This window comes from Gadus morhua, chromosome 15 (assembly GCF_902167405.1).
Source record: "Gadus morhua chromosome 15, gadMor3.0, whole genome shotgun sequence".
NCBI classification, from domain to species: domain Eukaryota; kingdom Metazoa; phylum Chordata; class Actinopteri; order Gadiformes; family Gadidae; genus Gadus; species Gadus morhua.
The window spans coordinates 6,645,678-6,669,098 of NC_044062.1; the positions used below are offsets into that span (position 1 = coordinate 6,645,678).

General features: G+C 49.3%; 2 protein-coding genes and 1 long non-coding RNA gene across 12 annotated transcripts in view; 1 reads left to right on the forward strand and 2 right to left on the reverse strand.

The window, feature by feature from the left end:
- The window catches only part of vit (vitrin), a 22,356-nt gene extending 12,203 nt beyond the window's left edge, over window positions 1-10,153 (forward strand). For 3 of the 4 annotated variants that reach the window (XM_030378411.1, XM_030378413.1, XM_030378414.1), the window contains 11 exons: window positions 1,775-1,849; window positions 2,133-2,198; window positions 2,766-2,828; window positions 3,682-3,744; window positions 4,728-4,775; window positions 5,520-5,585; window positions 5,784-5,931; window positions 6,406-6,509; window positions 7,258-7,484; window positions 7,798-8,311; window positions 8,853-10,153. In XM_030378411.1, coding sequence (XP_030234271.1) covers window positions 1,775-1,849; window positions 2,133-2,198; window positions 2,766-2,828; window positions 3,682-3,744; window positions 4,728-4,775; window positions 5,520-5,585; window positions 5,784-5,931; window positions 6,406-6,509; window positions 7,258-7,484; window positions 7,798-8,311; window positions 8,853-9,031 — 1,553 coding nt within the window. In that variant the 3' untranslated portion in view covers window positions 9,032-10,153. The remainder of the gene's footprint in view (window positions 1-1,774; window positions 1,850-2,132; window positions 2,199-2,765; window positions 2,829-3,681; window positions 3,745-4,727; window positions 4,776-5,519; window positions 5,586-5,783; window positions 5,932-6,405; window positions 6,510-7,257; window positions 7,485-7,797; window positions 8,312-8,852) is intronic. The other variant, XM_030378412.1, reaches the window with a different exon arrangement.
- LOC115559561 (uncharacterized) lies at window positions 5,751-6,795 on the reverse strand. 2 transcript variants are annotated; one of them, XR_003979605.1, is made up of 3 exons: window positions 6,638-6,795; window positions 6,351-6,527; window positions 5,751-5,890 (listed from the first exon to the last, which is right to left on the reverse strand). It is a non-coding gene; the product is annotated as an uncharacterized LOC115559561 (long non-coding RNA). The 2 variants fall into 2 exon arrangements; XR_003979606.1 differs by having other exon boundaries at window positions 6,623-6,779.
- Window positions 10,154-10,418: 265 nt separating the features above from the next.
- The window catches only part of LOC115559560 (striatin), a 29,028-nt gene continuing 16,025 nt past the window's right edge, over window positions 10,419-23,421 (reverse strand). Inside the window, exons 5-18 of one of the 6 annotated variants that reach the window (XM_030378417.1) lie at window positions 22,069-22,242; window positions 21,075-21,210; window positions 20,385-20,547; window positions 18,741-18,845; window positions 16,628-16,771; window positions 15,958-16,094; window positions 15,159-15,334; window positions 15,021-15,068; window positions 14,809-14,930; window positions 14,385-14,552; window positions 13,720-13,860; window positions 13,145-13,333; window positions 12,263-12,411; window positions 10,419-12,126 (exon numbers count right to left, since the gene is read on the reverse strand). In XM_030378417.1, coding sequence (XP_030234277.1) covers window positions 12,064-12,126; window positions 12,263-12,411; window positions 13,145-13,333; window positions 13,720-13,860; window positions 14,385-14,552; window positions 14,809-14,930; window positions 15,021-15,068; window positions 15,159-15,334; window positions 15,958-16,094; window positions 16,628-16,771; window positions 18,741-18,845; window positions 20,385-20,547; window positions 21,075-21,210; window positions 22,069-22,242 — 1,915 coding nt within the window. In that variant the 3' untranslated portion in view covers window positions 10,419-12,063. Of the gene's footprint in view, window positions 12,412-13,144; window positions 13,334-13,719; window positions 13,861-14,384; window positions 14,553-14,808; window positions 14,931-15,020; window positions 15,069-15,158; window positions 15,335-15,957; window positions 16,095-16,627; window positions 16,772-18,740; window positions 18,846-20,372; window positions 20,548-21,074; window positions 21,211-22,068; window positions 22,243-23,421 lie in introns of all 6 variants that reach the window. The other 5 variants (XM_030378416.1, XM_030378420.1, XM_030378419.1 and 2 more) reach the window with 5 other exon arrangements.

Consider the following 23,421-nt stretch of genomic DNA (forward strand, 5'->3'; position numbering starts at 1 on the left):
AGAGCGAAGGCTAGAGAGGGAGAGAAAGGGGGAGGGAGGGAGTGAGAGAGGGAGAGAAGGACAGAGGTTGAGGTTCAGAGGGAGGGAGGGAGAGAGAGGGAAGTCTAGAGAGTGTGAGGTGGGAGGGAGAGGGGAAAGGATAGAGTGGTAGAGGTGAGAGGGAGGGAGAGAGGGAGGGAAGGAAAGAGAGCAAAGGCTAGAGAGGGAGAGAAAGAGGGAGGGAGAGAAGGACAGAGGTTGAGGTTCAGAGGGAGGGAGGGAGAGGGAGGGAAGACTAGAGAGGGTGAGGTGGGAGGGAGAGGGGAAAGGATAGAGAGGTAGAGGTGAGAGGGAGGGAGAGAGGGAGGGAAGGAAAGAGAGCAAAGGCTAGAGAGGGAGAGGAAGAGGGAGGGAGAGAGGGAGGGAAGGATAGGGAGGGTGAGGGAGGGAGACAAAGATTGCAATCCATGCATCTTTTCTAGAACAGCAGTCTAACCCTCTGATCAGCCTTCCAAGGAATGTTGGAAGGCTGGTCTTGTTGTTTGTGAAACACAAAAACCATGGTTGTCTAAAATAGGTTTGGGATGCCAAAGATACCAGAATCCTTTCAGCCCCGTTCCTTATCAACAGTTGGGGTTCCCCCCCCCCCCCCAAGTGGAACCTATGATCCGAGTTCCATTCCATTCCTCCATGAGGCCCTCAATACCCACTTGGTAACCACAACAATAAGAGAATAGTATCCCCTTATTAAAGGGTCATCAAGTGGGTTCTGCAACATGGAAGCCATGGGCGGATCCAGTTTGAAACCGTCTTACCCAAAAGGTGTACAGAGGCCTCCTGGTACCCTTGTGGTCGCAACAATCACAGACAAAAGAAAAAGTGGAGATTAACCGGGTGTGTGTTGAAGGTAATCCTCTAAAACCCCCAGGTTCAGGTCGAATTAAACCCCACTGTCTGCTGCTCTCTGGATGGGCTCTCGACCAGCGCCAAACTGCCCTAATCTCTGCACCGGCCGAGTATACTGTCCCTGGGTTGACACCAGCACTACAACAATACTCCCACGCTCCACAGTCTCCCAGACCGGCTCATGGCCGGTCAACAGAGACCCTGCACTGTGTGGCTCCACTCATACGGGAGCCTGGAGCCCAGGGCTGTATGCTTAACAAGCTCCACGTCCACCCTAAACAGAGAGGTTAATTAACGTGTGTCGCTGCGGGTCAGCTAAAGCCGGCCGCTAAAGTGTAGGGTGCTGCTACCGTGTATTTGTTTGGACCGTTTTAGGTCAACAGGTATTCCGTCGTCTCCTACGTCTTAAGCAACCAGGCCGATGCTCGACGCTAAAGTGGGTTTTCCGTCACTGACTGACTGACTGACTGACTGACTGTCTCTCCGAGCGCCTGCGCCGCCCAGAGCCTGAATGCGTGCCCCTGAGCAAACAAAAAGGCAGACAGCAGTGTTGGGATTCCTGTGCGTTTGGGGTTATCTTTCTGCCCCGAAGCTAGGAACAACAGGAGCCGGCGCGCAATTACTGAATTGAAAGCAGGCTGCAGTCCGCGGCCTCAATGCGCGTCTCCTGCTGATCGGTGAGACCGGGGGTCGTGCACAATGTGTTTATCCCCAGCGTGGAGACCCTGACAGAGTCTCCACCCTGGGGATAAACACATTGTGCACGACCCCCGGTCGCACCGACGTGACCGCTCCTGTGGAGATCCCAGATAGGCCGGCTCTGTGGAGTGACAGCCGCTGATGCCTGTAAACGAAACCAGGCTCTCTTCTCTGTCTTCTTCCTGCCCAGCTTTTCCGCGACGGGATTGGCCGCCACCCCCCTTCGCACGTCCCGATTGGTTCCCCGGCGCCAGACGACCGGCAGGTATCAGATCACAGAGGAGGGACTGTCGTCCTTCATCATTTAACCCTTCTTAAATCTCCTCTTATCATGTGGACGGGTTAAGAGTCTAAAGGTGACCTTGTGTTGAGGTGAACAAACGATAGTTCAGTGCAGCATTGGTTATGTTTCTCCTAGGATTTAGGAGGGTATAAAACATTGTTGCTAGAAGTTACAGTCCCGATCCGGCTTTAATTAGTGATCAGCAGCGAAGCACAACCCCTTCCCTTGCTGATTGGTCGACCCTCTCCCCTCACTGTCCAATCAGACGTCAGCTACGTGGCTCCCGACTCTGGCTACAGCTGGGGTGAGACGGACACACCTGAGGCTGCACGTAAGTCAACACCAACCTACTGTCCTACACCTCCCTCCCTCCCCCCGTCCCAACCCACCTCCCTCCCTCCCTCCCTCCCCATCTCTCCCCCTGTCCCAGGAGCATGCCCCCCTCACCCCCCATCCCTGCACCCTTGACCCCCTCCATGGATATCTGCTTCTGATACATGTCTGAATGTAAACAAAGTTGAACCTGGTATCCAATGATTGGCTCCGCTCTTTCAGTGTGTAAGTGTGTCCATATGACAGGCCTGGCTCACGGCGCTGGGGGGCTGGCCAGGGGGGGGGGGGGGCTCTGTATGCCTGCCATATGGAAAGGCTCTCCTCCCTGTAATGTATGCCACAGCCGGGATGATACAGCCGGGTTTATTGTTTACGCATGTCAATAAAGACGCCGCTAGCGGTTTAGTAGGCACGTTGGGAATTCCTTTCATTGGTATGGGATTGGTTAGATGTATATAAATTGTATAAGAGAAGACCACATCCCAACCATGAAAATGTGTGGGTTTTTCTTTTCACGGGCAAACTGTTGGGACTACTAATGGGGCTTCACGCCATCCTCTTCTAGCTCGTCAATACAGGCCTGACATGTCAGAGTATGAGCGCTGGTTTTATAACTATGGACCATACCGTAAGTGACTTTCTATTTCATTTACTTGGAACTAACAAACGTCTAGGGGATGGGTTGTTTTGATGCTGTCCTGACACACACACACACACTCACTGACACTCGCTGACACTCACTGACACTCACTGACACTCACTGACACTCACTGACACTCTTGTTTACTGCTGTGCCTTTAGTATTTCAATACAGTTTGTTGTTATGTTTGAAGCTTTTATTGTTCCATGTGAATGCATCATTTTAAGGTCCCTTCGAAGGTGAGATCGATGTTATTTTAAACTTAAGTAGGTTTCATTTCCCATGTAAACTTACCCTCCTTCTTTCTCTCCATCATAACAAAACACCACCATTAAGCACGAACCAAGCCATGTAAATAACATCACGAATGAAGAACCACCACACAACATTTATCTTGTTCCTTAGAACACTACGACCAAGAACAACAGTAACTCAGTCTGCACATAGAACTTCTAACCTGTGAGACAGCGCCACTCGTGGTGAAACACTGTCATTGCAACTGTACTTCAAACTGAGACTGCACCAGAAGACACCCGTTGCTATGGTTCTTAAGGCAAGGAACATGACGCTGATTGGGGCTGAAGTTTTATTGCAGTGTTTGGTCACTCGTTTAAAATCAAAAGCGTCACAGCAGAACACACAAACGACTCTGTTAACAAATCATAAAGACACCACAAAGCCCTCTTTTAAGTGTGGGCCTGCAAGTCGTCTTGGTGCTGCACTCGATTTCATTCGACGCGACCATATGTCCTGCAAATTGAAGACATTCAGAGTTCAACGTTGATCTTCTGCCAATGTCCAGATGAGTGTACGTGGTTTTGACGGTTTTCTTTATGTTCAGCACCCCGCGCCCCCGACTCAGAAGGCATTCGCAAACCAGCGGTAGACGCAACCCACACCCGAGGTGAGACGCCAGTGCTGTTATTACCACCAGCCCTCCTCCTGCTGTGCTGCTTCTGAGAGGAAGCCGTGATTCTCTTCTTTATAATTAAGCAGAAGGCGATGGGCCTCTTGTTTGGTTGAATAACCGGTTTTGATTTTAAGCGCCTGTTCAATTTTTGGAGAACAAGCACCCCTCATATTGTTTGTCTACTTTGTGATGCTGGGTGATATTTGTATGAGTCTACTTAATGTTATAAGCTTCGACGTTTAGGTTTGTCGCCATGAAATGATGAAATTTACTCACAAAGCTACAGCTTGTATCCCCCAATAGCTAATTAAAAACACAGCGTGTCCGTCCCCCTAAAAGAGACCCCCACCTTAGTTCCAAAACACAACAGCAAAACAAGGAGCACAAAACACAGAGACTTTTTAGTAGCATACAACAGAACTGAAAGACTAGCTAACCAACACATGTTTCAACAATGTGCACCATCTGGGACACTACAATATAATCCAAAAGGAAAGTTCTCACCTGGTGTACAGGATAGTTGGGCCTTCCAGGCCTGGGACCATCCGGTATGGTTTGTGTCTTGAGTCACTTCCAAATAGTCTCCAGTTCTACACTCTAATGGCGGAATGAAACGTCAGCAGCAAGCTAAAGCAGAGCTGTTCCAGTCGCCTGCATTTCTTCATGGCCCACCACCCACCAGAGCCCAAAATACCTGATCTCCTTTGTGTACTTCCTGGTCCCATCTGCCCCTCCCACTGTTCGAATTTCCCACCATTCTCTATCACCTGGCTGTAGCTCCGCCCCCAAAATCACTTCACTCCCAAACTCAATGGCAGTGCCTCTACAGGTTATGCGGTGTGATGCGTGTGTCATCCATAAAGAAATAGGCTTAACCGTGCATGGGTTACTTACTGTTTGAACCATATCCACACATAACCAGCAGGCGTGTGTGTAGGTGCCTTTCCTGTGCTAATATTGTGCTTCCCTCCATTCAGTGGAGCCGGTGGATTCCTGGAGGCCAGACACTCCCTTGTATGAATCAGGTGAGATGAGACGCCTGGCTCCTTTGCGACTGTTTCCCCGGCTCTAGTTAAAGCCTCGGATTTTACGGTTCGGTCCGAAGAAAATATCCCAAAAACATTGAAACCCAAACAAGGTCATGTCGTTGATCCCTTGGTTTTGTCTTGTAATGGCACCTCAGGCATGCTGTGTTTTGGGGTTTATGAGGACGCAGAGAGGGCATGGCGGGATCAAAAGGGAAAAGTGATTTTCTTCCGACCTTAAGCTCAGCGCAGGATTCCTGGTTATTTGTTCTGCTTAGTCAGTGGCCAATTCAGTCCGCAAAAACATCCACCCGGCCCATTTGGCTTCTGACAATCACAGGCTGTAAAGGAGTGTCTAAACTGGGCGCTCCACTGGTTATTCTAACGGTGCGCTGGATGAGAATACTCTTCTGGTAAGTCTTGATATCCACCACTTTAGAGGCAACTGGGTTTTCGTTTCCACCATCAATGTGGGAACATAAAATGTGAATGGTACTCCAAGTATAAAACTGGCAACCACTGAAATACAAGTTAACAGAAAGAAAAATAATATTTAATTTGTACCTCAATTTTAGTACTTTATTTTTATCCATAAAGCATTTTTCTTGCGAACATAAAAGCATAAACAAGTGAACCATGTAAAGACATTTGAGGTAAGTATACATACGTGTTGATCCTACTGCTGCATCTGTATACAAGAGAACCCTTCCTGATTCCCTGACACGACCCTGATTTGACCTCCAGGCTTCAACACCCGGGAGCAAGACCCCATCCCCAGAGCCCCAGAACCCGTGTCCCAGGGAGACCCAAGTAGGTCCCGTACCTCCAGCGACCAACCAGAACCTCTCTCACACACACACACACACACACACACACACACACACACACACACACACACACACACACACACACACACACACACACACACACACACACACACACACACCAACACACCAGACCCGCCCCCCTCCCATGCTCACTGAGACCCCCCCCCCTTCCCCACTGCAGACTGCAAGGTGGACCTGGCCTTCCTAATGGATGGCAGCTGGAGCATCGGGAAGCGTCGCTTCAAGATCCAGAAGGACTTCCTGGCGGAGGTGGCCCAGGTCATCAACCTGGGGGTGGCAGGGCCCATGATGGGGGTCATCCAATACGGGTAACCAACGCGCTATACTGTAGTGTTTAACTTCTGCTTGTTGGTCCGCTTTACGGTTAGTGTATGTTAACTAACTGTTTAACGTTAGGTAGTGAGGTGACAAGCATTGTCATAGTATTAGCATAGGGGTTAGGGCGAGGGTTAAGGTTTGGGTTAGTGGGTTTAGGGTTAACCCTAACCCTATTAAATATTGTATTAATTAATACTTTAGTTAACATGAACACCATTACCTTAGTTAACTTGTACACCAGTAGTAAATTCATACTAGGCATTACTTAACTGTTAATTAACTGTTAGTTAATTGTCAGTTAATTTGCATTGCTGCATTAACTAATGGTTATAAATTGCTTAATCAATGCTATTGCAATGTGTTGCCTTTTTGTTTTATAATTTCTCTGCGTCTCATAGCGCAAACTCACTGAGGTGAATGCGGTGACAATAGGTTTGTGTCGTTTCTCTCGCCTCGTCCCTCAGAGATGACCCGGTGACAGAGATCAGCCTGAAGTCCTTCTCCAACTCCCGGGACGTGAAGGCGGCCGTGGATAAGATTGCCCAGAAGGGAGGCCTCTCCAACGTGGGTAAGCGATCGAGCTGCCCTGAGGAACGCCACATGAAGGCTTTTTGACAACGGCTGAAAGTGTGAAAGTGGAAAGCGAGGCGATTATCATGTTTTTACCCACTCGTCACTCACTCAATCTCCACTCACATGTTCTCATGCGAGGACTGAATTATGTCTAAATTTGTTGCGAGGCGCTGCTAAATTACAGCCTAGCTATTGTAAGCAGTGGTTTTCGCCTGGTCTAACCAAAACGCATATCTTGGCTTTACCAGCCCAGGGGGTCAGCTTTCAAACTGTAAGTGGTGTTTTTCTGCCTCTCTCTGGCGTCAGCTTTTATTCATTGGACTTTGTGCCCGTGTCCTAAATGCAGAAGCCTGAAGCAAACAGAGTTCTTTATTTCTGCGCCGATGTCCCTACTAATCAGACGACAATTCCAGTAGTTGTGTTTCGAGTCATACTTGATGACAGATATTTCCCTCTCAGATGGACCCTGCAACTATTCCTTCAGGCTCATAATAAGAGCCTATTGAATGTGTTCCATATAGATCTCAGATAGACTAAGGACAGACTCCACGTCTAAGATCGTATATAATTTAGCTTTGAGCACGGTAAACAATGTTAACCTGTCCCAGATGTTTCACTTTGAGCATCAGGCTTATCATCTCCACACCAAACCAAAGCCTGCCCCGACAGACATCCCCTGAGGTGTTGGTACTCCAGGATCGGCTTTGACCGCGCCGCTCTGCTGCCCCCTTGTGTCTCCCCAGGGAAGGCCCTCTCCTTCGTCAACAGGCAGTACTTCAGCGACAGCAACGGTAACCGGGGGGCGGCGCCCAACGTGGTGGTGGTGCTGGTGGACGGCTGGCCCACGGACAAGGTGGAGGAGGCCTCGCGCCTGGCCCGCGAGTCCGGCATCAACATCTTCTTCGTCACCATCGAGGGCCCCGACGAGAACGAGAAGCTGAACGTGGTCGAGGCCAACTTTGTGGATAAGGTACTCTCTTCCTCACTAGGTTTAGAACTCTTCCTCAAGGAGTTTAGAACTATTCCTCACTGGGCTCAGTAAGAATTCTACAACCAGGGGTTTAGAACTCTACACTTGGTTTAGAACTCTTCTCCACTGGGTTTAGAACTCTTCACATTGTTTAGAACTCTCAACTGGGTTTTAGAACTCCCCTGGGAATCAGAACAAAAGGAGTTCTTGGATTCAAAGATCCACATCCAGACCTAATCACATGCTCCCCAATGTCCATCCGAGCTCACCGTGTGTCCCCAGCAGCCTCAATCAGCAACGTCTCCCCCTGCAGGCGGTGTGTCGCACCAACGGCTTCTACTCCCTGCCCGTGTCCAGCTGGTTCGCCCTGCGCAAGGCCGTGCAGCCGCTGGTGAAGCGCGTGTGCGACACCGACCGCCTCATGTGCAGCAAGACCTGCCTGAACGCCAACGACATCGCCTTCGTCATCGACGGCTCCAGCAGCGTGGGCACGGGCAACTTCCGCACCGTGCTGCAGTTCGTGGCCAACGTCACGCGGGAGTTCGAGATCTCCGACACGGACACGCGCGTCGGCGCCGTGCAGTACACCTACGAGCAGCGGCTGGAGTTCGGCTTCGGCCAGCACAACAACAAGGCGGATCTGCTGAACGCCATCAAGCGCGTCAACTACTGGAGCGGCGGCACCAGCACGGGCGCCGCCATCACCTACGCCGCCGACCAGCTCTTCAGCAAGTCCAAGCCCAACAAGCGCAAGATCATGATCGTCATCACCGACGGGCGGAGCTACGACGACGTCAGGGCGCCGGCGCTGGCCGTCCACCGAACAGGTGAGGGGGGGTGGCGGAGCGGGGGGGGGGGTAAAGCACACGATTATGACAAGACTGACCCAACCTTGATCTGGGTTCGGTTCAGTCTGCGAGCGCGACGTGGTCTCGTCACTGGCATGATGATGACCGGTAGTTAGCCGACGGACACGCATGCTGACCCTGTCCGAAGGCGCCCCTTGCTTCATCGCCTGTGTGTGTGAGTTCACACAGAGGTGCGGGGTGGGGGTGAGCGTCTGCATGTGACCTCAGCAGGGCGATGTGAGGCCTGTTCATAACCCGCCCTCTCTCTCTCTCTCGCCCTCTCTTTCCCTCATTCTGTCTCTGGCCCTCTCTTTCTCTCTCTCACCATCTCTCATTCTCTCTCTCACCTTCTCGCTCTCTCACCGTCCCTCTCCTCTCTCTCTCTCCTCACCCTCCCACCCACCCTCCCTTTCTCTCTACCCCTCTCTCCCCCATCTCTCTCTCCTCACCCTCCCTCCTAACCTCTCTCTCTCTCTCTCTCTCTCTCTCTCTCTCTCTCTCTCTCTCTCTCCCTCTCCAGGTGTTATTGCCTACTCCATCGGCATCGCCTGGGCCGCCCAGGAAGAGCTGGAGTACATCGCCACCGACCCCGACAAAGAGCACTCCTTCTTCGTGGACGAGTTCGACAGCTTGTACAAGTTTGTGCCCAAGATCATCAACAACATCTGCCAGGAATTCAACTCGCAGCCACGGAACTGAAGCATGGCGGGACGGGGGATCGGGGGGGGGGGGAAGGGGGGAGACCGCCCTTACCAGGTTAAAGTTCCTATTGACCAATCAGATTAGGGGAAGGGTGGCTAGGGGGTGGGACAAATTGGGAAGGACACATGGAATAGGTAGGGAAGGGGGGGGGGGGGCAACGTCAATGTCTATTTGTTAGTTGTACGGTGAGATCCGTTTGGGGGTGGTCTTAAAAGCAGACGGGTTGTAAACGTTAAGCGTTCTTTGGCCCAGATTGCGGTCATAGATTGACTGCAGGGTAAAACTATTTGATTGTGGCAGGTGGGTCAGTGTTCAGGAATAAGGTGAGGGATGGGGGGGGGTTGGAAAAACAAATAATGATCTCAAGTTAAAAGGCATTATCTGGCCAGACACTGGGGACCACAAGGCCAGTGGAAACGTTGTGTGTGGATGACAGTCAGTGACGCGAAGGTAACAGGATGTATTCTCCATTTCTATTGGTGCAATGTAAAGTAATACTACCCTGTGTGGCCTACGGAGAGAATTTAGCGTTCAAAGGAGCGCCTGGCAATTCCTCCTATGGCTTACCCTGAGCTAGGATGAGGCAAAGGTGCATTGTGAACTTCGTAATAGAAGAGACTTCCCAGTGAGGACATTGTTGAAGTTACTCAAACAAAAAGAAGACAATGGTGCATAATATTATTGCATGCTCGTGTTGGTATTATCCATTCGATCGTAGATCTCGCATTCACATTCCATCACCAATACATCGACACCTTGATGTAAAATAGGCCATTACATGTTTGCAATTGGACAATACAACAGTAAGAATCCGACTGACGAGGAATATGGTGCCGGCAAGATCGTAGCCCTTGTAAACAGCAATGATATAAACCTGGACATGCAGTTCTCCTGAGTGAAATCCATTTCATATTTTTTGTAATAGTTTGCCCGGGTTACTTTTTAACCCGGCAGTTATTTGTTGGATGTGTTGAATGAGAGTATTTATAATATCTTACCCCTTCTTATGGCCTCTTTGTACATATGCATATTAAAAAAGGTATTTTGCTTATAATGTTCAGATATATAATTAATCCTTATTTTAAATTCTGTTTATAATAAAATTGTAAAAAAAATATATACATTTTCTTCCTTTGTATCATTTCTGAAACGAGAGAGACGAGAGCCAAGCTCTTAGCATTTGTTAAAGATGTTTTTGTACTCTATTCTGTTTTCAAGCTCATACACAATTAATACAGTTTTAACAGAACTCTTGAAACTGTCTTAAAAAACGTTTCCCGTCGGACTTTAGCATTTGTAAGTCTGAAAATAATTTAAAAAAGTTGTAGACTTTTACCAAATTTGACAACACTGGACAAATCGACTAATAAAACTAGGATACCGGTTAAGATTTTACAGCAGTTTTTTTATTTGGAACAGACTTTCATATACAAACCAGTGACTGAGAAAGAGGCTCATTGAAGCTGTACTTTAAACATAATGTGGATTCTGACCACTCCGGTTCTGCACACATCCTACCAGTAAAACCTTTCGGTCCGAAGGATAACCATAGACGCCGCTCCTTTAGGTTTCATTTTCAGTTAGAATAGTCTTATAATGTACTGCGCCAACCGTCCTGCTAAACATTGGTCTACTCATCTATATTTTGGACATGAACAGTCAAGACTGCGGTTCGGGCAGGTCTTACCCATCGGGGGAAAACTACATACAGCACAAGCCAATCCATTAAAACAAGAGCAAACTGGCCAAAATATCAAATGGATATTCCTAAAACGGACAAGTAGGTAGGACCAATTTGAAATTGTAGTTATATAACCAAAATGGTTTACATTGTTTAGACATAGTTTTTTGTTATCTTAGCTCTTTCACGTGTACAACTCATCAACACACAGGCAATATACTCAGTAATCTGTGTCACTCTGCCAGCTGCACTCCCCAGCGAAAATAAAACGCAAACTGAAACAAACAGAATGTGATTCCCCGGCCACGTTTTACCAAAAACAGGAAATCAAACTCACGCTGCACGATAGATTTTTAAGACTGGATATATATTTTTGTTTATTATAAGTATTTGTAATTGTACATCCAATGTTTTCTTAAAATGGACAACATTGTGACAACCCTTACCTCCAGCGTATAGACCCCAACCCTTCCTGCTGCCCAAAACAAGGAAGGTAAAATTACATTTTTCAATACCTTTTTCTTTTTAATCAAAGGCACATTTGTCAATAAGTGTTTTGTTGTCATATTTTTTCTAAAGAAAAGCAAAAGGCAAGCAGGCGGGCAGGCAGAGTCCGTCTCAGGGGTGGGGTGGGGGTGGGGGTTAGAGAAAAGCCAAAGAATATTTCCACAATAGCTCGGGTAAACCTGCAGAGACCCCCGCGTCTGCAACACTATCACAGGTGGGGGAGCAGCGGCTCACACCTGGGGGAGCGGAGGGGGGGGGGGGGGGGGGGGGGGGGCAGAGGAGCGGTTTAAAATCTCATTTCTCCAGTGTACTCTCTTCAATCTCCTGTGAAGTGGATAATGCTGCGTGTCCGTGTTATGTGTACGTGTGTGGATGTTATGCAAGTGTGTGCAGTATGCGGGTGTGAGTAAGTGTTATGCGAGTGTGTGCGGTGCGAGTGTGTGTGTGCGTGTTATGCGACTGTGTGTGTGAGATGCAAGTGCAGGTGTGTGTGTGTGTGTGTGTGTGATGAGCCCCTAGGTGCTAGGGGTAGGCTAGGGGTTGTGTGTGTGAGAGAGGGTCCTCTTGTTGTCAGTTAACCAGGTCCGGCCTGGATGCTCGATGGGCGTCTCGGGTACCGTGCGCCCCGGAACCGTCTGTCCATCGAACGCGCCTCCCAGCCAACCACGGCCCGCACAGCGTGAGCGTTCAGGGCCCGCCCCCCCGGAGGGGAGCAGGGGATTGGCTACATAGTCTGCCCGTCAAAATGGGAGGGGGGGGGAACCAACCAACCCACGTTCAGGGAGGAGGGCAGCGGGCGCCGGCGATCACTGGAAACCTGCGTGCGGCGTTCGCCCCGCCCTTACGTCCGTCTCTCTCTCTCTGATTGGTCCCTGACCCGTTGGAGGCTGCGTCTGTGGGCGAGGGCGGGCGGTGCCAGCGGCGGTGGTGGTGGTGGTGGTGGTGGGGACTGCGGTGGCGGTTGAGGGGGGGAGGAGGAGGAGGAGGGCGGGGCGAGGCGTGATGGGCCCGCCCCCGCGTCATACGAAGACCTTGGCGAGCGCGTCGGCCCCGGCGCTGGCGATGTAGCACTTGGACGGGTGGAAGGCCACGTCGTGGATGGACTCCTCGAACTTCTTCCTGTGCGCCGTGAACTCCTGGATGCACGTCTTGCTCTCCAGGTTCCACAGGCGGATGGAGCAGTCGTGGCCTAAGGAGGGGAGGGAGGGAGGGAGAGAGGGCGAGAGAGAGAGGGAGGGCAAGGGAGAGAAGGAGGGGCGAGAGGGAGGGAGAGAAAGAGATTGAGGGAAGGAATTTATTTATTCAAAACACTGCCCTATAGCGCTTGGAGTCTAGACTGACGGATATTTCTATATCTCTGGATATTGCATCATTGGTATTAAGTCTTAGTGAGCTGTCTGAACGTCTGCGTGAGGCACAGTGAGCCCACGTGTTCTACTGTACAACTGAAGGGTTCTGTGTCTGATTATAACATGAAGGGTTACGTTATCTACCAAACATCCATCATGGAGGGTCACTCTCTCTCACACACATGCACCCCAAACCCTACCCCTAGCACAGATGCCTGATCTCCCACACTCACACACACCTGCACTAGCATACCACACTGGCACCCACACGATTCCATTTAAAATGAATGGATGAGACATATGAAGACGCATCCAATCCAAAAACCACTCCGTAAAACCCCCTACTGTACTCTCAGTTTGCTCAAACCCGTCGCCCCAAAACAACCTGTTTGACCCGAAATCAAATCCACAGGCTTGAAAGCGCCCCAAAGAAAAAATCCCATGTTCTCAACTATGTGCTACTCTCTGAATCCAACCCCTCGCACAAGTGGGTCAGGGTCAGGGTCAGGGTCAGGGCCCCCCCCCCCCCCCACCAGCGGCGAGCGGGGCGAGGGCCCCGGCGCGGCTACTCACTGCCCGACATCAGGTAGAGTCCGTTGGGGTCCACGGCGAGGCTGGTGACGGCGTCCAGGTGCGCCACCATGGAGTGGATGAGCTTGCTGCTGTTGTTGTCGTAGAACTTGATGTGGCGGTCCTCCTGGGCCGTGATGGTGATGGGCAGCGTGGGGTGGCTCAGCACCTTGTTGATCTGGCAGGGCGTGCCTGCAGCGAGAGAGGCGCGGGGGCGCGGTTAGGGCAACCAAATCGCCGGGGGTGGGGTGGGGGGGGGGTCCGATGCGGCTGACGTTTTGTTCCGAAGTGACGGAAAATACTTTGTAAACGTTAGACGACATTTAGTCGTCGCCGAGGTTCTCTTTAGTAACGGTTATGCGTTAGTTTAAAACCTACTTTATTAACCCCCGATGAGAAATAAGGGATTGATTATATATAATTATTATGCATGAAGGATTAGCATTGAGTCATTTATCAGAAGCTAACGCTTTTATCCAAATCGACTTTAGAGAGAAGTGGCCTTGGATGAGCCCTATTCCCGGGGGTGCATTCTGGGGGGGTGCGCTGAGGGGGGTGCGTCGGGGGCTGGGGCCTACCCGAGTCCACGGCGGTCTCCAGGCTGAGGACCAGCTGTCTGGTCTCCATGTTGAAGAGGCCGATCTGCCCGCTGGTGAAGGAGGTGACCATGTGGGCGGGCTCGCTGCACACCAGGTCCACGGAGGAGGGCACGCCGAGCGCTGGACAGGCACAAGGAGCTACACGTCAGTACCGCCCATCAGCCAGGGGACAAGCTCTAGATAGCCTTAAGTCCTTTATATTATGAAATACATTTGCTTCTATACATTTTATTTTGCACTCAAGTCATAAAGAGTAATTTATTGAAGCCTCATGTGAAACGGCATTACTGCCGTTTCACATGAGGCGTCAATAAAGTACTCTTTATTACTTGAATTATCTTTAAACAAGGACCAATGCGTACAGAGAAACATTCTATATACACATTATGCTCGATATATAATATAAGGATAACTTGTAAGTGACGGAGTGACACAAAAACGCAGGTGGAGACGTTGATATCCATTTTAACTCTGATTCACTGGCACCAGAACGATGCTACAAGTTACCCTAAACAGGGGCCGTAGAGAGCACACACACACACACACACACACACACACACACACACACACACACACACACACACACACACACACACACACACACACACACACACACACACACACGTCAACTCTAAAATGGCTACCCTTGTTCTCGTTGAAGACGGCCAGCGCGGGGTTGGTGTTGTTGGCGTCCCACAGCCTCACGGTGCCGTCGGCGGAGCAGGACAGCAGGCGCTGGTGGGCGCTGCTGTACACCAGCCCCCACACCGAGTCCGTGTGTCCGGACAGCGCCCCCCGCAGGACAGACGGCTCTGCGACCGCAGGGGAGAGAGATACGATTCTTATAGGTCTGCGGGACAAATTGTATGTCCAGCAATGGTGAGGTGTCTTGCTCAGGGACACACCTCGACCCTCAGCTAGCAGGAGCCGGGTTCACACTAGCAAGCTTCCGGTTACAAGTCAACCTGCTCTAGCTCCTGAGCTAAGACGACCACCTTATGTGGCTCAGAACATGGACAACATTTGGTCGTTCTTAATCATCGTCTGTAAAGGAGGAAATGCCGTTACCGTAGGAGTCGTACGGGTCGATGTTGGGATTGGGCGTGTTCCAGCTCTGGATGGTCCCGTCGACGCCCCCGCTGAAACACTGGTCCCCCGTGTTGTTCATCACCACACAGAGAACAGCTCCCCTGGTGGAGTGGAGGACCACATGTTTGAGCGACCACCATTCAGTTTCACTGACCCAACCATTAGTCAATGATTAAAAACATAATATTTACCGGTGAGCTCTGAACGTGTAGATAGGTTCTACATCTAGAGAGGTGCTCCTGTGGATAAAAAAAGATTTTCATTAAGGCACGTTGAAGTCGATAATGTATTGTAGAAAACGGTAAATGAAAAACGGCAGCCTGCTTTACTTTTTGGCGGGAGCTGTCTTTTGGAGGTTCCACATTTTGAGGGTGTGGTCTTCGGACGCCGTGACCAAGACGGGCTCAATGGGGTGGAAGGCCAGCCCCCGGATGGCGTCGAAGTGGCTGCGCAGGGTGAACTTCGGGTTCCAGGTCTTCCTCAGCGCGTCCTTGTTGTTGCCGATCTGAGGAGACAGGTTCAGAACAGAGTGTTCAGAGTCGGCGTGTGCGTGTGTGCGTGTTTTTGTGGAACGCTCCGTTCACTTGCATCGGCCCTTCCCAACTTCCGGCAATGAATTATATTTGGTAATTCACCGTTGCTAAGTATAATTGACCGCTGTCAAGGAAAGTGGTTTTTTTGGCGGCTTTCGTATCACTCCTCAAGTATTCCAGTAACTTGTCAACCCCAGTGTACTTGGTTGCTAAGCGACGTCAACGTCTTTGGCAGACTATTTCTCTGCTGATCAACACTATGAATGTAAGTAATCTTTCTTGTTTTGGCAAATAGCCGTGTAATAAGCGGGATAATGTATAGAACGTCGCCGGTCATTAGCGAAAATAATCCCCTTCAGGGGGCTGCCAGGGCTTATTTGCCCGATAATGACCGGCGTTCTATACATTATCCCTAACATATTATGCCAATATTCTGACCAGGACACAATAGTGACTACTTTTGCCAGTTTAAGCACTCATATGAACTTTATGTAAAAGTGCTTAGTATTGCATTTTCAGAAATGTATCCCACGGCCGTGACTTCTGACCCCGACGCATGGCTGTGCGTCTCCTCCCACCCCTGGGGGACACTCACGTCGTAGGTCAGGATGTCCGCCTCGTTGGCCACGGTGAGCCCCGCCAGCTCGCCCAGTCCCAGCTCGCTCTCCATGGCCTCGTCGGCCCCCATGATGAACGACTTCCCCGAGGCGGGGGGGAAGGTCAGCGCCTCCACTGGGGAGGGACACGCAGAACCGGCAGGTTTAACACAGAACCCCTGGACCGGGGGCTGAGGGCCAGCGGTCAGCCGCAGGCCGAAGGCAACAGACCCAGGTGTTTATTAAGTTTAAGTTCAGGGTCCTTTGAGACACGACTGAGATATGAAGTGAGGGAGGGACCAGAGAGGGAAGGGGCGGTACACTTTCAAAATCTTGCCCTCTTCTGCCGTCTCTCTCCTCACAACTCAAAGATCAAACCTAAAGCACTTTGAGCTGGACTCTGGATGAGATTGCTACTTAGAAAGGAGGATAATGCACTTTCAAAGGTTTCAACCTATTCACCTTCCCCAGACTAACAATCTATTGTCCCTAACCACACCTCCACCCCTACCAACAGATATTGTTGAAGTATGTCTTGTTTGTATGTGTCTGACCACAAATGAAGTTCCCTCCCGGGAAAAAATAAAGTTTTTCTGAATTTGATTTTTTTAACAGAATTGTAAATGTGCACGTGGCAGCGGACCCACTGTGGACCCAAACCGAACTGACCTTCGTCCGGCCGGCTGGCCTCGTGCTCGTTGAGGCGTGGCACGCTGGGCCTGGCCTGGGGGGCGGCGGGGGGCTGCATGTGGGACAAGTCCTCCACGTCGCGGAGGTTAGCCAGCATGTCCTGCAGCTTGGACCGGTTGGGCCCTGACATAGGACAGGCGGGTGCATGTTAGCACGGACACGACTTAGGAAGGGAAGGTGGGTGGGGGGGGGGGGGGGGGGGGGGGGGGGGAAGGAGGCGAGAGAGCCGGAGACACGTCGAGGAAAAGGATTAGAAATGTTACGGCACTCTGGAAGAGAAGCCTACGATGTGAGTGAGGAAAAAAATAAGCCTTGAAAAAAAAAATAAGCCTTGAAAGGGAATACAAATGAGTGAATAATCGATGCACCATAGGAGCGAGGGAGGTGGAGAGGGAGAGAACATATGAAAAGGGAAGCAGCAGCTGGGAGTCCTTGTTAGCCGAACTGAAAGAAAACGCAGTGAAAGCTGTGGTGTGCGAACGAGGAAGATCTTTAAAGTACGATACGTTGTCCACATGGAGTTTAAACGTCCACAAGGCCTAAAAAAAAAAAAAAGTTTGGTTCCTGTTGGTTGTCAGTTGAGGTCATGGGTAGGTAGGGAATTTATTTTATTTTTTTATTTTATTTTTTCCAGCGGCAGCGAATGATAGGTAGGTTGTTTTCATTTAAAAACGAGAAAATTCGCTCATCCTTGTACAGAATGAAGAGGTGCTGTACCAAAACGTAATTATAGTTTGCATCAAATTTTTTTTTATTTTTTTTTTTTTTATAAAGCTCATAAAATAATTTTGGTCGCACATAAATTGACAGGGTCGGTCGGAAACCGGAACCAAACAAAAACATTTTTTAGGCCCAATGAGGGATTCATAACTTCATAACAGGCCTGCCAACAATGATTAATTATGCACTGGCGGGGTTCAGACAATCAGATGACTCAATGCTGTAGCAAATTATCCTCCTCCTCCACACCCACACCTTAACTGCCACAATGAGAGCAGGAGAAACGAGCGTGCCTGAAACAGAAAAACTGATAAAAGGATGACGTTCATGGGTCTAAATAAAGAGGGAATGTGGTGGCGGGGGGGGTCAGGGAAGACGTCAGCCTGGGAACAAAGTGGAACCTCAACAGGCCTCGTCTCGGTTAATTAATAATACGTCTTATCAGAAAAATAGTAGAGTTTTCTGGGGTTTTATGTAAACCCAGAAAGACAAGGTGGAGACATCTGAGACCCTGAAAATGTATAATCAAAACTACAGCTATAACCCAACTATGATTATGTTATAATAACTATTAAATGCCCAATGAAAAACTTAAACCAAAATAAAAAATATAATAATATGGAATTTGACGAAATAGACTATGAATAGAATATGGAGTATGACAGTGAATGGTGAAACCGTCCGTGTTGTAGTAGATTACAAACACTAGCCGGGAGAGGACATGGTAATCACAGACAACATGGTTCTGCACAGTTAAAACTGAAGTACACAAACGGATGAGAAGGAAGTAGGTGGAGCGGGGATGAAAGCATGCAGCGTAGACATTAAAGCACGACGTCCGTTGAGGAGAAAGGCCCGGTGACCGAGAGAGGGTGCGTGAGTGAAGGGCGCGTGTAGCCAGTACAACAGAAGAACCCGCATGACACGGTTGGCGTTGCAAAAAGAGGAGCAGGTCAGAGTTCAGCCGGTTTCTACGTGGCCTCCGACATTGACGTACAACAATTGTACCGTCCAGCCGGTGAAACAACAGGTCTGTCCCAATGGTTGTACATGCCGGCTTGGCTGTTGCTAAAGGCTACGTTTCCGAGGGACATCGCAGAGAGGAGGGGAAAGAGTGCAGGACAGAGCACGGGAGGCAGGGAGGAGAGGGGGGAGGACAGGAGAGCAGCCAGGAGTGGGAAATGAGAAACACGGCGAGGATGTCTGCTCCGGATTTGAGGCTTTCGTTTTTTTTTTGGTTTACAGGATTTGTGAGGAAACCAGCGTCTACCAGAGAGAGGAGGAGGAGGCAGAGGAGGAGGAGGAGGAGGAGGAGGAGTAGATGGAGGAGAAGGCGGAGAGGGGAGGCAGCAGGCCGCAGACAAGGACTTACTCTTCACCCCCTTTTTGCCCTTGCGCTCCTTTCTGTACTGCTCCTTGAGTTTGGTTATCAGGCCCTGGTCCACATCCCAGGCCTCAGAGTCCTGCTCGTCCTTGTCTACACAGGGAAGGTTGGGGATGAGGAGGAGGAGGAGGAGGAGAGGACAAAACCAGACCAAGAGGCTGTTGAGGAGCTGCCCTGGTCCAGGAGTCCCCTACTGTAGCCAGGCAGGCAGGGTAGAGTGTGGAAACCCCCCTCTAGCCCGCCACTGTCTCTGGTTGGTGCTCAGCATCTCTCCTGGAAGTTTTACGTCCACCGTGCAACACGCTAGTCTCAACAAGGCTAGGTCAACAAGGCTAGGATCAATGAGGCTAGGTCAACAAGACTAGGATCAACGAGGCTAGGTCAACAAGGCCAGGTTAGCAAGGCTAGGTCAGCAAGGCTATGCTCAACAAGGCTAAGAACAACAAGGCTAGGCTCAACAAGGCTAGGAACAACAAGGCTAGGAACAAGACCAGGATCAACAAGGCTAGGCTCAACAAGGCTAGGATCAACAAGGCTAGGATCAACAAGGCTAGGCTCAACAAGGCTAGGCTCAACAAGGCTAGGCTCAACAAGGCTAGGCTCAACAAGGCTAGGCTCAACAAGGCTAGGATCAACAAAGCTCAACGAGGCCAGGATCTGAGTCCTGGTGAGTCTCCATACGGTAAGGGGGGTAGGGGTAGGGGGGGGCAGGGTTTGAAAGCCTCAAGGAGAGTGGCAGCAGGCCTTGCCAAGACCAGGGATGGGTCTCTCAGGGTGACGATCACCGCCATCCCCACCACAGCAAGGGGTGAGTGTTGACGTTGTGTTTGGCCTCTTAAGGCGTGGAAGAAGGCCCCCCTGGCATCATGTGGGAGATGATCGCGGACCTACACATCATTCAGCTCTTCCTAATGTGGAGGATAGGGGAGGGAGGGTCTTTGTTTGGTAGTTTAAGGGTTCCTTTAACTGGCCATTTGGATATATCTTGTAGTTAAAGATTTCAATTTAAAACGTGAAGTCTTTTGCTCTGCCCTTCCCCGCAATATCTCGTGAAGGGTCACCCATCTCACACGGTGTCAACCTCACACACTGGGACACCTGCAGGGGACATCACGACCTGGTGTTCAACGCTCCGGACAGAAGATGTGGAGGGCTAATCCCATACTAACACAGGGGGTGGGAGTGGGGGACACACACTGTGTTGACGGGCTAGCTATGGGAACACACAGTGGACACGTTTCACACACTATGGATTAAATACAGAGAGTTCAAGCGTGGAGATTTGGATGATTTACACAGAGTGACTGGGTGGGAATAATGGGCAGAGATATTACGACAGTCACCAAACTATGGGCAGATGATCGACATTTAGATTGAAAAAAAAATACACACACACAGAATGGAAATTTGTGTTATAAAGAAACTGCATATTTCTTCAAAAACACTTAAAATGACAAAACTATTTTGATTTAAAAAAAAGTGTAAAGGATCTTTTTTTGTAGTACTACTTTGAGGTTGATTTGTCAACTGTTTTTCCTTTTCCCATCATGCTTTGCAAGGCCGGTTCCTACTAGCTCCAGACCTAGTGGTCTCCCCCCCGCCCACCCCAACAGGGCTTACCCCAGTCCGTACCGTCGCCCGTGCCCCTTGACTCGGGCGAGGTGTCCATCTCGTCCGGGCTGGACAGGAAGTCGAAGCCCTTCAGGGCCTCTTCTGTGTCGGGGTCCTCGCTGGTGTCCATGCTGGCCGGGACCGAGGTGGAGGAAGACGACGACGACGGCTTCTTCCTCAGGATCTGAGGAGGAGCACGGAGAGGAAATCTCAGAGCGTGCTGGGAAATAGTGTGAGTGAGTGAGTGAGTGAGTGAGTGAGTGAGTGAGTGAGTGAGTGAGTGAGTGAGTGAGTGAGTGAGTGAGTGAGTGAGTGAGTGAGTGAGTGAGTGAGTGAGTGAGTGAGTGAGTGAGTGAGTGAGTGAGTGAGTGAGTGAGTGAGTGTTGCTTATTGGTTTTCATTCAACAAGGTTTCAGAGATGATGTGTTTTTTTTCTATTTAACCGTACGCACAAAAAATAATGGCAAAAAAAAATTAAAGATACGCGTGTTGTTGAACAGTAACACCAACAACCAAAACCTAAGCAGTGTGTACGTGTGTGTGCACGTGTGCATGTTTATGTGTATGTGTGTGCACGACCATACTTGTTTATATGTATGTGTATGTGTTAGTACGTGCATGTGTGCTTAGGCATGTGGGTGCGTGAATGCATGTGTATGTCACATGTGTGTGTGCATTGCGTGTCTGCTGGAGAACATTTGTTTTTCTCACCGTTCTGGACTCCATGATGGTGCGCTCCTTCCCCTCGCCCTCCTCGTCCTCGTCTTCGTCGCTGTACTCCGCCGCCGTGCTCTCGATGAACTTGAAGGCCTCCAGCACGGCGCTGGGGTCCGACAACTCCGTTTTCCTGTGGACGCACCGGCCAATCAGACGCCGCGCACACAACCGGGAGGGGGGCGGGACTCTCCGTCTCAAAATGTGGATCTTTGAGTGATTCTCAGAAGTGGTTGTGGTCACGATATAATAAGAATAATATTATAATAATAATCGCTACTTGATTCAAAATAGATTCTAGCTTCAAAACAAATCAGATTTAAAAATCTTCTGATTCAAAATCGATACCGATTCAGTAAATAGATAGCGGTACATATTTCCGGATCTACTCCAGTCAATGATAACCATTCATACCATACATTCATTGAAGCTTTTATACACCACGATATTGGTTATGAGTTACTTCCCTACAGAGCATACACAGCCAAGCCGGGCTCAAAACTAACTATTTGGCGCTGAAACCGACACATTCAAACTTGTTAGATGTCGTTAGCAAGGAGTGGCTGAACGATGGCTGATAACACACTTCTCTTTTCCTCCCCGTGTAAGGCAGACCACAGACCACACTACGACCCGCACATGTAATGAAGCCCCGACGTGAAACACGGAAGATATATCCTACACCCACCCAGCACTTCAATTCAATAACATTTGATTTCTACAGCCCTTAATCAGGTCCAGTCTCAAAGGCCTTAACAGGCCCTATATTTATATGGCCTGTTAGCTAGGGTCAGACAACCCCGTGACCGTGACCCTAGCCCCCAAGAGGGCAAGAAAAAAACTCCCTTAATAAGCAAAGAAGAAATCTTGAGCTGGAACGCAGATCCCTCCTTCCAGGGATGATCAGGAGTGCAATGGGTGCCCTAAGTGTAACACATACATACGCACGGGCATACCATTTTAAATACACTACTCCACTCCTCCAACTGACCCTCTGGTCGCCATGCCCTTCGTCGAGGTGTCCGTCCCGTTGACCAGGGGCTCCGCGCTGGCCTTCTCTCCCGGCTTCCCCCCTCCGCTGTCCCCAGCCAGGCCCAGCAAGGCCCTCACCCGCTGGGACTTCACATCGAGGATGGTGTCTGTGTAGCCCACCTCCTGGAGGTACCTGGGGGGGGTGAAGAATGCAGTGAAACACAGCAACTAACGAGCAGAGTCAAATCGGCGGGTCGTTGCTGAACGGTAGTGTTCGAGGATTGAACCGGTCTCCTTTAATAGGATTCATCCGTGTGGTGTAGGATTTGCATTGGGACAGGGCTGGGACAAAACTCTCTATTTAGAGCAGGGGTCGGCAACCCTAGGCACGCGTGCCACCACTGGCACGGGGCAGCATAATCATTGGCACACTTCAAAAAAAAAAGTATATATATATATTAGAGCTGTCAGTTAAATGCGTTTAGTAACGGCGTTAACGCAAACCAAATTTAACGGCGTTAATTTTTTTATCGCGCGATTAACGCAATTATTTTATAAAAAAAAAAAAAAAAACTTTTTTTTTTTTTTCTTTGGCTCAAAACAAAGAAGCAGTAGCCTGACTGCTATGTTCAAATGACATTTGTTAAAAGCAGTCGTTTAATTGCACTATAGGCTCTTTTTTTGTATCGTCCTGTTTTGATCAGTGTATATGCCAATGTTGTTATCAATAAAAAATCATTTGCACAAGGCAAGCCGATGCACTTCACCATGTTGATAAGAGAATTAAAATGAGAAGAATTATGGGACAAAAAAATCAAGGGATATTTAGCATAGACATTTTTGCGATTAATCGCGATTAATTAGAGTTAACTATGACATTAATGTGATTAATCACGATTAAATATTTTAATCGCTTGACAGCTCTAATATATATATATATATTTTTGCACTTTATTCTGTTTTGGCCATTTCCTCCCAGTGCAAATATGTTAAAATTAGTTACAGAAACCAGTGTTCTGAAACGGGATCAATTAATAGTTTTTAAACTTATGTTGTGAGTAATAGAAAAGAAAATATTTAAAATATGGTTGCAAGTGGTGTTGTTGCTGTATGCATGACTTCACATGGTTTTGCATAGCTGTACATGTCTTAAAGATATTGATGTGGATGGTTTGTTTCAACATTCTCATATATTCTCGTTTTTTACATTTCTCACAGTGCAAATATGTTTTTGAATGAGTTTCTGAAAATGGTGTTTTAAGATGGGACTGGGACATATGTAATTATAATTTGTAAGCCCATGTTGCAAATATAACAACCAAAAAAACATTTAAAATGTTGATGCATGATTGTGGACTATATGAAAATAGTA